Source organism: Sesamum indicum, linkage group LG4 (genome assembly GCF_000512975.1).
Source record: "Sesamum indicum cultivar Zhongzhi No. 13 linkage group LG4, S_indicum_v1.0, whole genome shotgun sequence".
Taxonomy (NCBI): Eukaryota; Viridiplantae; Streptophyta; class Magnoliopsida; order Lamiales; family Pedaliaceae; genus Sesamum; species Sesamum indicum.
In genome coordinates, this window is record NC_026148.1 from 3,496,488 (window position 1) to 3,509,936 (window position 13,449).

The 13,449-nt window shown below is 36.9% G+C and overlaps 2 protein-coding genes and 1 pseudogene across 3 annotated transcripts; 1 reads left to right on the plus strand and 2 right to left on the minus strand.

The window, feature by feature from the left end:
• On the plus strand, nt 1,919–6,375 carry LOC105159936 (UDP-galactose/UDP-glucose transporter 3). Of its 2 annotated transcripts, XM_011077166.2 has the most exons (7): nt 1,919–2,111; nt 2,418–2,515; nt 2,601–2,731; nt 2,859–2,889; nt 3,355–3,458; nt 3,734–3,855; nt 5,824–6,375. In XM_011077166.2, the coding sequence occupies exons 1-7, from the start codon at nt 2,008–2,010 to the stop codon at nt 6,230–6,232; spliced, it is 999 nt and encodes a 332-aa protein (XP_011075468.1). In that variant the 5' UTR covers nt 1,919–2,007; the 3' UTR covers nt 6,233–6,375. The 2 variants fall into 2 exon arrangements, with proteins under 2 accessions (XP_011075468.1, XP_011075466.1); XM_011077164.2 differs by lacking the exons at nt 1,919–2,111; nt 2,418–2,515; nt 2,601–2,731; ... (1 more) ...; nt 3,355–3,458; nt 3,734–3,855 and adding exons at nt 4,006–4,158; nt 4,244–4,374; nt 4,502–4,532; nt 4,996–5,099; nt 5,375–5,496 and having other exon boundaries at nt 5,824–6,374.
• LOC110011872 lies at nt 7,561–9,438 on the minus strand. The gene is made up of 2 exons (XM_020693342.1): nt 8,849–9,438; nt 7,561–8,300 (listed from the first exon to the last, which is right to left on the minus strand). Exons 1-2 carry the CDS (start codon nt 8,850–8,852, stop codon nt 7,966–7,968), a joined length of 339 nt encoding a protein of 112 aa, XP_020549001.1. The 5' UTR covers nt 8,853–9,438; the 3' UTR covers nt 7,561–7,965.
• On the minus strand, nt 9,435–13,136 carry LOC105160062 (annotated as a pseudogene).

Below are 13,449 nucleotides of genomic sequence, written 5' to 3' on the forward strand. Positions count from 1 at the left end.
AATTTAATAAAATTATAACTATTTTAAAACATATGTATTTTAATTGAACAAACAAATACTTGATGAAATTGAGCAAGATTAGTCTTGTTGGAATCGTCTGGACGACAGGATTCGAACGGCTATGGTCTTAATCTGTGATTTGTCATGACGGTGGAGAAATGGCAGCAAACAGCTTCAATGCGAATTTTCGACGAAAAAACTTCAAATTTTCATATCTTAACAAATATTTAATAAAATTGAAGTAGGTTGGTCTCGTTAGAACCGTTAGGTCGAGGCGAGTCCAGTGGCGGTGGTTCGTGATCGTGGGTCGCTCCGGTGGCGGCGAATCGACGGCTGAAAAGTGCGATGTTCGTGCTAAAAATTAATTATTTACAATTGATAAAACTTGAAATTGTTTGTGGGGAAATGTTCGTCTCATCAAGGAGAATCGAACGGTATATTTGATGGCTAACAACTCGCCATAATAGTACCGAAATTTTAACGAGAAGTTGACAACAATTCGTCATAAAATAAAATAATTTTTTTTAAAAAAAAAAAAAATTTGTCACCGCGATTTCGAACCGCGGTGACACATTAAATTTTTTTTTTAAAAAAAATCCAATGTCACCGCGGTGACACAAAGAAGCTTCTTTTTTTAAATAAAAAATTGTAGCACCGCGGTCAGTAACCGCGGTGCCACTTACTTTTCTAACAATTTTAATTTTACCCTATTTTACTAACTTTTTTTTTGACATTTTTTTAATAAATTCCCCCTCCAATTAGGGATGACATGGGGGCAAGTACGAGGCGGGCATGGGTGGACCCACGACCTGCCCCGCCAACTTCGTGACGGACCTGGGACCCGTCCCACTAACTTCGGGACAGACCCAGGACTCGCCCCACCCTAGTGCAAAACCTATCGGGGTGGGTCTAACTCGGTGGACCCAGTTATATTTTTATTTTTTATTTATTGTACAAATATAAAAAGAAAAATTCAACATATCAGTTACAAATAAATTTGTTCCTCAAATATTCAAGTCCAAAAATAAATTCTCAAATCAAAATAATACAACATCATCATTTATCTTCTTGTCAAGAATTGTTGGATAATTTTTTAATTCTTCAACTGTTGAACAAATATCTTACAATAAACAAACAAAAAATATAAGGTTTTATTAATATTTATTCTACCGAAATAAAGTAAAAAAATATATAATTAAAAATTTATTTACCATTTACCTCATTCCACAATCAATGACGAGAACAAATCAATGCCTATATATTATCGGGGCGGGTCTCTATGAACCCGAGACCTACTTCGGCTAATATTTTTGGACCCGGATTGACAGGCCTAAGATATCGAACGTAGGGTTAGGTTGAGGGGTGAAATAGAGTTATTATTAAGAAAACAAAACTTCATTAATCTTTAAATTACCTCACTTGACATTTGAATGTTAAAACAGTAAGCTCAACTACCACTTGCAACATTTTTGTCATTAAAATTACATCTTGGGCAATGCACAAAGACAGGTTTATAAATTTGTTATAATCCAAAGTATTGACATTGATCTTATCAATATGTTTATTGACACTGTAAGTCAATAAATATTGAAATCAAATTATCTATATATTTTACTATAAAAGGTATTAAAGTGAATATAACAAATTATTAATAGTAATGGATATTTTTCTCCATTTTCATTTAATTTGAAGGATACTCTCAAAATTTTGGGGGTTATGTGATTTTTTGTTTTTTAATTTAAGAGGGTAATTGATAAGGTTGACATACTTTAAAAGTACAAAATGTATTCAATTCATAATTTTACATCGACTAATAATCTGAAATCATATAATATTTTGACGATAATTCGTCGTATAATACATTTTTTAAATATAATAACTATAATATTTGAAGTTACTATCTTGGATGATGAGATATTAATTTTTCATTATAATGTTAAACTCCTGCGATTACGGTAGATTTTGCACGGCGGCGATCTGGTGGTTTCCGGCGAATCTTCTGCTGCAATGGAGTCTCACGGCGCCGGACTCCGCCGCGTATTTCTCCTAGCATTTTGTGTCGCAGGAATTTGGGCGGCTTATATTTATCAAGGTGTCCTTCAGGAGACTGTGTAAGCATTTAATTTTCATACGGTTAGCTTCAATTTCCTTTTGTGATTGCCGTATGCAAGTCTTGATGTACTAGATGTAAATATGTTGTTTCTCCAGTACTAAACTTTTAAGAACTAGTAATTATTTGAAAAATATTGGGGTTTCTGATCTGAGGATACTTGGGGATTCTCGAGCTTTTGGTTTTGGTGATTTTAGTTTAGCTCTTAGCCTAGGATCATGCAATGTGCTTGCTCTGTGTCTCTGTATGTGTTAAATTTTGTAGTGTCTGAATATTTGATTCGCATTCTGGTTAATATGTTGTTTAGGTCGACAAAGAGATTCGGTCCTGATAAGAAGAGGTTTGAGCACTTGGCATTCTTGAACCTCGCTCAGAATGTAGTGTGCCTGATATGGTCGTATTTAAGTAAGTTTATGAGGTACCCATTGGCTGTTGAATCGCATTTGTCTATGTCCGGATGCTTATTTGGTATGGTGTATTTTCTGAGTAGTGATTAAGATTTGGTCCAACGGTCGAAATGGTGGTGCTCCTTGGTTGAGTTATTGGAGTGCTGGTATTACAAACACAATTGGACCCGCTATGGGGATTGAAGCATTGAAGTACATTAGTTATCCGGCTCAGGCATGTCCCCATTATCACATTGTTGCCTCTTTCCGCCTTTTTGTTTAGGTTTGGAGTGGACATTAACATCACATATAGAGGTCTTTTTTCGAGCATTATGGATTAATGCTAAATTTTTCATTTATAGGTGCTGGCAAAATCCTCGAAAATGATACCAGGTGAGTTGATGATGATTTGTTCTTTCAATAGAATGGCTGAGTCTATACACATTCTTTAGATTCAAGCAAGAAGGCTGTTAGAGGGAACCGAGTATGGTGGCTAAAATTCATGATGCTTCAATTAGGAGTTAAGAAAAAACTGAATGAGATTCATGCTTACTCTAGACTGGTTGCAATTGAAAGATCTATTTATCTGTTAGAAAGAAATTAAGTAAAACTCGAACCTCTTTTAAAATTGTATAAATACAGAGAAGAATATTGAGACCTCATTTATGTGATATGGCTTCAGTTTGATACATTATCTAGTACACATGGTAGTTCTTCTACAATTAGTGTATAAATGCCAATTCTAGGATAATTGCCATGATTAGCTGGGAACCTGCTCATAATAACTTCGAATCGAGGGATGAAATTTGAAAAAAAATCACAGCTGTTTTCTTATTAATGTACATTCTCCTTGTGCAGTAATGCTGATGGGCGCACTAGTGTATGGCATCCGATATACCTTTCCTGAGTATGTTTGCACATTGCTTGTTGCTGGTGGTGTATCCACTTTTGCACTCTCAAAGGTGAGTATCTGGTTGCTATTGTCTTCTTCTGCATGTGCTACATCCTCCTTCCAGAACCAGGGCTATATTAATGCACAGAAAACCCATTGTATTGTTTTGTCCATCATTTACAAGTCCAAGGGTGTTGACCAAATTCTAAATCTTTCAGAAAATGAAACATGCAACATTAAGCAGCACTTAGTCTGAACATTTGGCCTGATGAGGGTATCAGCTTGGACCAAACAATGGAGACTCTGTTTCTCAATTTAATCTTGTCATGCTTTTGTTGATTGCAGACTAGCTCAAAGACGATCAGCAAATTAGCAAACCCAAATGCTCCGCTTGGCTATGGGCTTTGTTTTCTGAACCTTGCTTTTGATGGATTTACCAATGCGACTCAGGATTCAATTACGGCCAGGTAAATTGAGTTAGTTGCCTTATCTCGAGTTCCATATAAAGAAATTAAAGAAGATAGTTGACAAAGTCTTGAGTTGACATTGTTCCAATTCTACCAAGTTTAAAGAATCAATAGAGGCTACGTATTATAATCTCTCTATTGGAGTTAAAGTTATTTTTGTAGTGTCTGAATATTTAATTCGCATTCTGGTTAATATGTTGTTTAGGTCGACAAAGAGATTCGGTCCTGATAAGAAGAGGTTTGAGCACTTGGCATTCTTGAACCTCGCTCAGAATGTAGTGTGCCTGATATGGTCGTATTTAAGTAAGTTTATGAGGTACCCATTGGCTGTTGAATCACATTTTTCTATGTCCGGATGCTTATTTGGTATGGTGTGTTTTCTGAGTAGTGATTAAGATTTGGTCCAACGGTCAAAATGGTGGTGCTCCTTGGTTGAGTTATTGGAGTGCTGGTATTACAAACACAATTGGACCCGCTATGGGGATTGAAGCATTGAAGTACATTAGTTATCCGGCTCAGGCATGTCCCCATTATCACATTGTTGCCTCTTTCCGCCTTTTTGTTTAGGTTTGGAGTGGACATTAACATCACATATAGAGGTCTTTTTTCGAGCATTATGGATTAATGCTAAATTTTTCATTTATAGGTGCTGGCAAAATCCTCGAAAATGATACCAGGTGAGTTGATGATGATTTGTTCTTTCAATAGAATGGCTGAGTCTATACACATTCTTTAGATTCAAGCAAGAAGGCTGTTAGAGGGAACCGAGTATGGTGGCTAAAATTCGTGATGCTTCAATTAGGAGTTGAGAAAAAACTGAATGAGATTCATGCTTACTCTAGACTGGTTGCAATTGAAAGATCTATTTATCTGTTAGAAAGAAATTAAGTAAAACTCGAACCTCTTTTAAAATTGTATAAATACAGAGAAGAATATTGAGACCTCATTTATGTGATATGGCTTCAGTTTGATACATTATCTAGTACACATGGTAGTTCTTCTACAATTAGTGTATAAATGCCAATTCTAGGATAATTGCCATGATTAGCTGAACCTGCTCATAATAACTTCAAATCGCGGGATAAAATTTGAAAAAAAATCACAGCTGTTTTCTTATTAATGTACATTCTCCTTGTGCAGTAATGCTGATGGGCGCACTAGTGTATGGCATCCGATATACCTTTCCTGAGTATGTTTGCACATTGCTTGTTGCTGGTGGTGTATCCACTTTTGCACTCTCAAAGGTGAGTATGTGGTTGCTATTGTCTTCTTCTGCATGTGCTACATCCTCCTTCCAGAACCAGGGCTATATTAATGCACAGAAAACCCATTGTATTGTTTTGTCCATCATTTACAAGTCCAAGGGTGTTGAACAAATTCTAAATCTTTCAGAAAATGAAACATGCAACATTAAGCAGCACTTAGTCTGAACATTGGGCCTGATGAGGGTATCAGCTTGGACCAAACAATGGAGACTCTGTTTCTCAATTTAATCTTGTCATGCTTTTGTTGATTACAGACTAGCTCAAAGACGATCAGCAAATTAGCAAACCCAAATGCTCCGCTTGGCTATGGGCTTTGTTTTCTGAACCTTGCTTTTGATGGATTTACCAATGCGACTCAGGATTCAATTACGGCCAGGTAAATTGAGTTAGTTGCCTTATCTCGAGTTCCATATAAAGAAATTAAAGAAGATAGTTGACAAAGTCTTGAGTTGACATTGTTCCAATTCTACCAAGTTTAAAGAATCAATAGAGGCTACGTATTATAATCTCTCTATTGGAGTATGATTCTATGATCCGGCTGCACATTTTGAGCCCCTCAATCTGCCCACTAAGAGCACCAAATTACCATTTTACAATTATGAACTATATTAAATGTTCTATATAGTAGTGGTGGATGCAGACACATTACTTACCCCATATGGTTAGTTTGAGCAGCTATTAATCAATATTGACTGTTATTCAGGTATCCTAAGACAAGTGCGTGGAATATAATGCTTGGAATGAACTTATGGGGTACCATCTACAATATGATATTCATGTTTGGCTGGCCAAATGCCACTGGGTATGATGCAATTCAATTTTGCAAGCAGCATCCCGAAGTAGCATGGGACATTCTTCTCTACTGCCTGTGTGGTGCAGTAGGCCAGAATTTCATATTCTTAACCATCAGTCGGTTTGGTTCATTGACTAACACAACCATAACCACAACTCGTAAATTTGTGAGCATAGTGGTGTCGTCCCTGCTGAGTGGAAATCCCCTCTCTGAGAAGCAATGGGCGAGTGTTTTCATGGTCTTCTCTGGTTTATCATACCAGATTTATCTGAAATGGAAGAAGCTGAAGAGAGCACAGAAGAAAAGGAAGTCGACATAAGCTAGCTCATGAATGTTTAATACTACGATGTAGCAATTTTTGTTTCCATTCTCTTAAGATATCGATGTAACCCTTAAAGCATAGTGGTTGTATTATCAGCACAGGTCAATGTACTTGAAATAGATTTTTTATAAAGATATACCATGAATGGCATTTTTGCATGTTTTTCTTGCTAGTTCCTTGAGACGCCTCATTGGAGTATGAAAACGTTTCTATGATCCAATTATTGCAGTTGTTATCATAATGAAGATGAAAGCATGGGGGCAAATTCACAATTGTAATTTACAGGGTAGTTTTGCTTGATTATTTCAGCCAATTGAATCCTGGGACTGAATGGGATTAAAATTCAATTCAAATATGAGTATTAATAGGGTTGTAATCTGAAATCCAATCTAATTTTCGATATTAGTAATGGCACTTGGAATTGAATTCTATAACCATCATCATTCTAGCTCTAGATTTCTAGGCTATTCAAGATGTGAAGATCCTCTTTCCAGGATAGGAATTGGCGACTGAGATATGGACACTACTCCTGTCGTCAAGGGCTTCTTTCTGCAAAACGGCACAGATGGGATTTCTCTGTTTTGAGCAGAAACTAAAGAGAAATCGTCGTTTAGAATGACAATTCACAGATGAGAGGAGCATCAGAGGTGTACGTTTCCTCACTAGGAGAAATAAAGTTCAAATGTTGAATCCATTTCTTTCCAGCAAAATGAAGCAGTAATTAATGAGGTGGACCAGCATGAAATAATCTTGGTTAAAGTTGGTTTAGATAATTGAGGTCCCTCACTGGTAGGCCCTTGGTTTTGAGCACATGAAAAGCATCCAAATTACTAATTTCTCCACAGGATTCAACCCACTTGAAGATGGACATTCAAGATCAATCCAAGTTTTTCAGTAAATTCACAGCTAAATCTTGAACAAGTGTCTGGCAGCATAAGCCAACTTTAATTTGTACAGGTTTCCCCCCCTCTTACCAGTAGCTTTTTTGCTTTGGTGATGATCACACTTGTCCTCCACCACCACCCACCGCTTACCAACTTAAATAACAGTCCCCTCTTCTTCCCCATAAGATCAACCCCTTCCAGGTCATACACATTTCACAGGAGTCCAGGCTCCAAGAAAGAAGATAAGCATGAAACTTTACTCTCTGTAAGTAGTTTGCTTCAGTCCAGCTTTTGAGTAGTCTGCCTGTTTGCAGCTTATGTTTTCGAGTTCAATTTATACTTCTGTTTTTGAGTATTTCATATGCGTTACTGGTTCAGATTTCCAGAAAGCAATGGCGTGTTTCTGGGAGAAGCAGTAGAGTAGATAAGAAGACAAACATGTCTGCACACCAGTAATTCTATTACATTCTCCACTCCAGTAATTCATGTAAATCAAGAGCAGCTCTAGAACACCATGGAAAAACTTATTATATAGTATTCTGCACACTAAAACACAGCAAAAGATGGTCGAGTTGATCCACTTTTGCTCTCTCTCTCTCTCTCTTTCTCTTCCTCATTTCTATGTTCATATTTTTAATCGCTAATGGGTAATCTTGGCGAGGTGCCACTGTATAGTTACACTAAATAACTATGAGTTTCTAGTGTTGGTTCTATCTGTACATTTGGCTTATCTAGCCAAAACTTTACTGGAACAGTGGATAGCCGTATCCAAGTTCCATAAAGAAACAAACAAAAAGAATGACACGCCATAAGAACGCACACAGGAACCAATGTGAGTATTAGAAACTAAACTCGAGGATGCAGATGGGAGCGGTCGATCTTCGGAAGAAAAAGTAGGATGCTCCATAGCACCCTAGATTCAAAAGCAGATCTTCGCAGGCCCATTCTGGAAAAACTCAGGTCAAGATTGCTGCAATCCAAGGACAAAGAACCCCAAAAAGAATAAAGAAAAGCTCTACACTTTACGAAAACTCCTGATGGCTGTAAATTCTGAACTGGCATGAGACCGGTCACAGACAATGGAGGAGGGACCTCTTGCAAAGTGGAGGTTGGGAAGGATTGGTGATTGGGCTTGGGGAACTTGACTCCATTCCTAGTGTTTTCATGAGGAAGTGTTTTTCCTGCAAAATGCATGGTAAGAACAGTCAATAAGAAAACAAAACGACTTTCACCCCCAGTATTTAAGTAATATGAGACATCAATCTGTAGAGGCATCAAGTTTTATAGGACCAGATATAAAAGTAGTGATTTATGCAAAAGGTACTTTGGTTTTCCCAGTGTTATGGAAATCTGAAGTTCCTGCTCCTAGGAAGATATATTGCAGGATAAAAGATTATGCAAAAGGCAAACTAGCATGTTTCATGGTGGTTCATAAACTTTATCGTTTTAGACGATAAAATTCAGAACCTCGACCAAGTTTGATACTGATTCACGACCTGGGCATCTCAGAAACTGGTGAAACTTTGACTACTGATTCTTGATAGAAGTCTTAGTCATCAGTATTGAGTGGCAAGTATGCATTTACGATTGACAACATTGATGTGCAAACACAAGAACTTTCCGCACCTAAAACAGTGACAACGAAGAAATAATGACATCTGAACGACTTCGAAAGAGGCTATATTGCTCTTATATGCCTAATAACAAATTATTTAATAAAATCTCATACCCATGTGCAAAAACAAAAACTCTGAAATTTGCACTGCAGGAAGTTACTGACATTCTCTATACTATTCCCTTGCCCAGACTCTTGGTAGAACTTTAAACTGCCGAAACTTCTAGTGTATTGCCCTAGAATCTGACAAAAGCTTTCAGAATGAGATTTGCAACATCAGATCAGCCTATTAGCTTTGTTTTAAACTTGTCTGGTTGAACCTTTCATGTTGTCCTGATTTGGCACGTTCTTGTGAGCTAATAAGAAGAAAAGTGGTGGTCCCATCATATCCTTATTCCACTGATTAAAAAGCAATATGCACTTCCATTCTTTCGTTGACCACAGACCACCAATGTTCTATAGCTGAATGCTTAATAATTATAACTTCACAGAATTCATTGGGTGGATACTATAAAAGAATCTTTCTAGCTGAACTATGGTTGTGTATCTAACTCTATAGAGTTGCAACACACAATTCAGCCGCATATGCAGAATTCATTCTCATGGCACAGCCACCTTGACTGGCTTGCATATTTAATAAGCTCACGTCTAGCAGATGAACTGATAATTTGAAGCAACAAATCTTTTAACCCCAGATAGATCAAAAGCTCAGGATTCTTGCTGCCAATGCTCTGAATATTGGAGTCACGTGAACAGGGGATCCAAATTCTGTGCTAGAATATTCACATAATACTCCATTATCATCTTTTATGTCATTACATGTCAACATGTTCACTGCATGAAAATAGAAATATTATTAGCTTGAAATGAAAATCGGTATTCCACCCACTTAAAGATGAGATACCTTCATGTTAAGATGCTACTTGGGTACCTTCATTTTTTGTGTTTGCAGTATGGCACATTCCATGTTCCTCAGCAAGACCCTTCTGGTTATCTGATTGATCTGATTGCATGCCAGTTTTCTGATGTGGCACACAAATTTCAGCTTGACATTCTTCTGATTTATCGCTTGGCACATTTGACAGCTGAGTTGATCCTGTACTGTACTCAGAGCTGGCTGGGGACGACTCATATAGATCAGGTTCCCTGCAAGACTATGACTTAGATACTGTGGAGGAAAATAAGACTCAAATTGAATTCAGTGTGCCTTCTAAGTTACCTCCAAGATGGTCTACTGCCTTCATTGCTGCTTCTTAAATCCTCCACCAATTCTTTGAACTTCTCAAATTGAAAATCAGTATCAGGATTTCTGCATGTGAGCAGATCACTTTCTTTGTTTTGTTTCAGAAAATCTTGCACTGTCTGGACATGAATATCTTGTAAGCTTATAATAAAAATGCAACCATTGCCATGAAAAATGCAGTGGGCAGGCTAAAAAGGAGAAAAGAGGTCACTCTGGGGGACCATAAACTTGTTAAGCTGTACTTTTTTCTGCTGTGAACAACATTTCTGTTTAGACATTCTGATGAAATCTCGAAATCTTTGTATTGTCATTATTGGATCTAATGAAGGACCACATATAAGTTTCTTTAATTACACACGACCATAATATGTCAGAATCATTGTGATAGTGTAAGCATACTCCAGTATGACTTACTGCAACAAGATTTGGAGAGAGATCAAGCTCTTCCCACTTACCAGCCAAGCACTTTCAAGACTCTGGTCTGTCTTCTCCGAATTAACCTTGATCGCAAGTGAACTGAGCAATGCTGCTTGTTGCATCAAAGCAAGCAACTTCGGATCATCCTTCCTAAGAAATGTTCCTTGAGTCCTGTCACTTTCAGCTGCATGGGCAAAAATTAAATTAAATCATCTTAATTTTGAACTTAACCCACACTAAATTGTCATGTTGTTTAATTGATTAGCTAGTTTTCTCATCCATTTCCTTTGACTTTAGGTACTCATAACCTATCAAATAGAGTTGCTGGTTTCTGAACTCACATCCATCAGTTGACGCCTCCTTTATCTGGCTCCCATGCAGCTGAGTTGGCAAGTTAAACTTACAAGCATTGACACTTTGAGCTAGTACTGCAAATGGAGCTCTGAGTAGATGATCTGCAATAGCACATTCACCAGCTAGTTTACCTTCTTGGCTTTCTGTTGTATTTGAGATATAGGCCCTAGATCACCAATAAAAGTTACGTAAGGCTCTTGATCCCAGTAACATATTTGAAAACGAGATGTCAAAGTTCAATGTACCTTATCTTTTTAAGAGGTGGAGCACTTTCAGATCCTATTCCTATATTGAGCCCATTTGGAAATACAACCCTTTTGTTGTTTAAGTTGATGTAAGAATGCTAAAGCTTCACGTTTTGCTCTCTTCTTGCACAGAGTGGTGAACCGGTTCTTCACAGCATTATCAGTTCTGGGAGATAAATGATTTTTCTCATTAGAACTATGGGTTGCCTACATCAACAAATACACCAAACAAGTGGGAGATTTATAATTAGTACTTCAAATATTTACCTGCCGGACACTACCTTCGCAATCTCCGTCCATCTGTTTCCAAATATCTTCTGTGCCTGAGAGCCGCTTCAATGATTAGATCATATTCATTACAAATATGAAATGTAAATTTTCGTTGACTTCCAGAGTACAGAAGTTTAAACAGTATCCACCTTATCCCTTAGGCTTGATGCCAATCAAATAATAAATGTACTTATGACATAGTCATCAATAAAGACATCTAATGAAAAAGATAAATTTAAAAGAGGAAGCAAGCAATCAAGAAACAGTTCCGGAAAATCACTCAATGATAGCACAAAGAACATATCAACTTGTAGACAAACAAAACATTCTAAGAAAATATCATTCATAAAATCCCCATCTTACAAGCGTGAAAGAGTATCGAAAACAAGTTAGAACTGGACATAAATTGTTCACCTCACATAAGAGCATGTCTTCCTCAGGCGACCATCCTCCTCTCTTGAAATCAGAATTCAAATAAGTGAACCATCTATGTATCAGCAGAATTCAAATGAAATAAAGTCAACAATCAGAAAAGTACTATTAGCAACGAGGCAATAAGAGAATTCAACACGCAAAACAGAGGAAGAAGCATGTAGACATGTAATTGATGTCTCACCAACCTTCTTCGACATTGCCTCGTCGTTTTATCCTTGAATTTTGATGCAATAATTGCCCAACTATCACAAAGGTACACTCATAAGTTCCACTCATCCATTACCAAAAACTTCAAACACACCCAATGATCATATTATCACACCAAGAATAACCAAAGAATCAAGACTTTACTTTTCAGTCCCATGTAACCTGATTTGCTCCCTTAGAATATCATCCTCCTGAGCATCAAACAAGCCATACTCTTAGCAATTAAATCAAGAACATGATGCCAAACCAGCAATTAAAAACCCAAAAAATTCATTGAAAAATCAAAATGTTAATTAGATTCCCACCTCCTGAGACCAAGAAACAATATGCCTTTCCTTCTGCTTTGGTACTTCACCATTATTTGCATCAGTGCTATTATTTACTTTCTTCTTCATATTCTCTGTAACTTGTAATTTTTCTCTCTTCCCTCTTGCATGCTCAAGAGAAAGACTCTTTTCTGGGAGTGAGTATTATTATATAACAAAGAGAAAAGAAACAAGACCCTAGAAAAAAGATCAAGTCTTTTTCTCTTTACAGAAGCTGTGTAGCTCCCAAAACGGAACAGAACAGCATCAATAAAAAATCAAACAGTTGGTCTTTTTACCCACCGCTTAACCAAGAATTTTGCCTCGGATTCTGACCTTTTTCATCCCCTTTGCTGTTCTGGAACAAAACAGTAAAACAAACTCAAAAACAAGAATCAAAACCCTCCTAATTAGGATTCCATTCCAAGATTTTGACGAAGAAAATCTTTACAACATATATATGTATATGGAATGACAAACACAGCTCATGTCAAAATGTACCACCTCAATACCTGCCTCGAGATTTGTGAAAGAAGAGTATAGAACTTGCAATTCAAGAACGTATATATTAAAAATAATTATATTTAAGAAAACAACAACATGGGATGGGATAGTTTTTTATGGGTTTCAAAAGATGAGGGTTGCTTTCTTTCTTGCTGCCCAAAAGAGGGAGTCTCTCTCTCTCTCTCTCTCTCTCGGAAAAATGGGAATGTGGGATGGTGTTGAATTTCAATATATTTTCAAAAAAAGAAAAAAAAAAAAGAATCAACGGATTCTTGCTTTTGAGCGCGGGTATGAAGGGGAAGTTTGAAAAAGATTATTAGAAAAAAGAAGTAAATAAAATAACGCTGAAATCCATGAGACTATAATTAATGAGATAGACTAACCCCACACTCCACGCTCTCTCTCATGTGTCTCTGTGTGTGTGGTGTGTGTTCTTGCTCCCAATCCCATAATTCTTACATATACGTATGTATATTCAGACACAACTGCTGCTCCTGTCTCCCTCTGCCCAATTTTTGAATCCTCAACTACTTCACAATCTTCATGACTCAACTATAACTTCACTTCACACTCCCAAACTCTTTCAAAATTCTTTCACATCTTATATTCTTGGTCGGATCAAAAATCAAATTAACTAAAGAAAGTGTAATATACTTATAATATAATAAAAAAATCACAATAATACAGTATTGGGATGTTTTATGTATATATCTCTTATTTATTTAGATGATGATA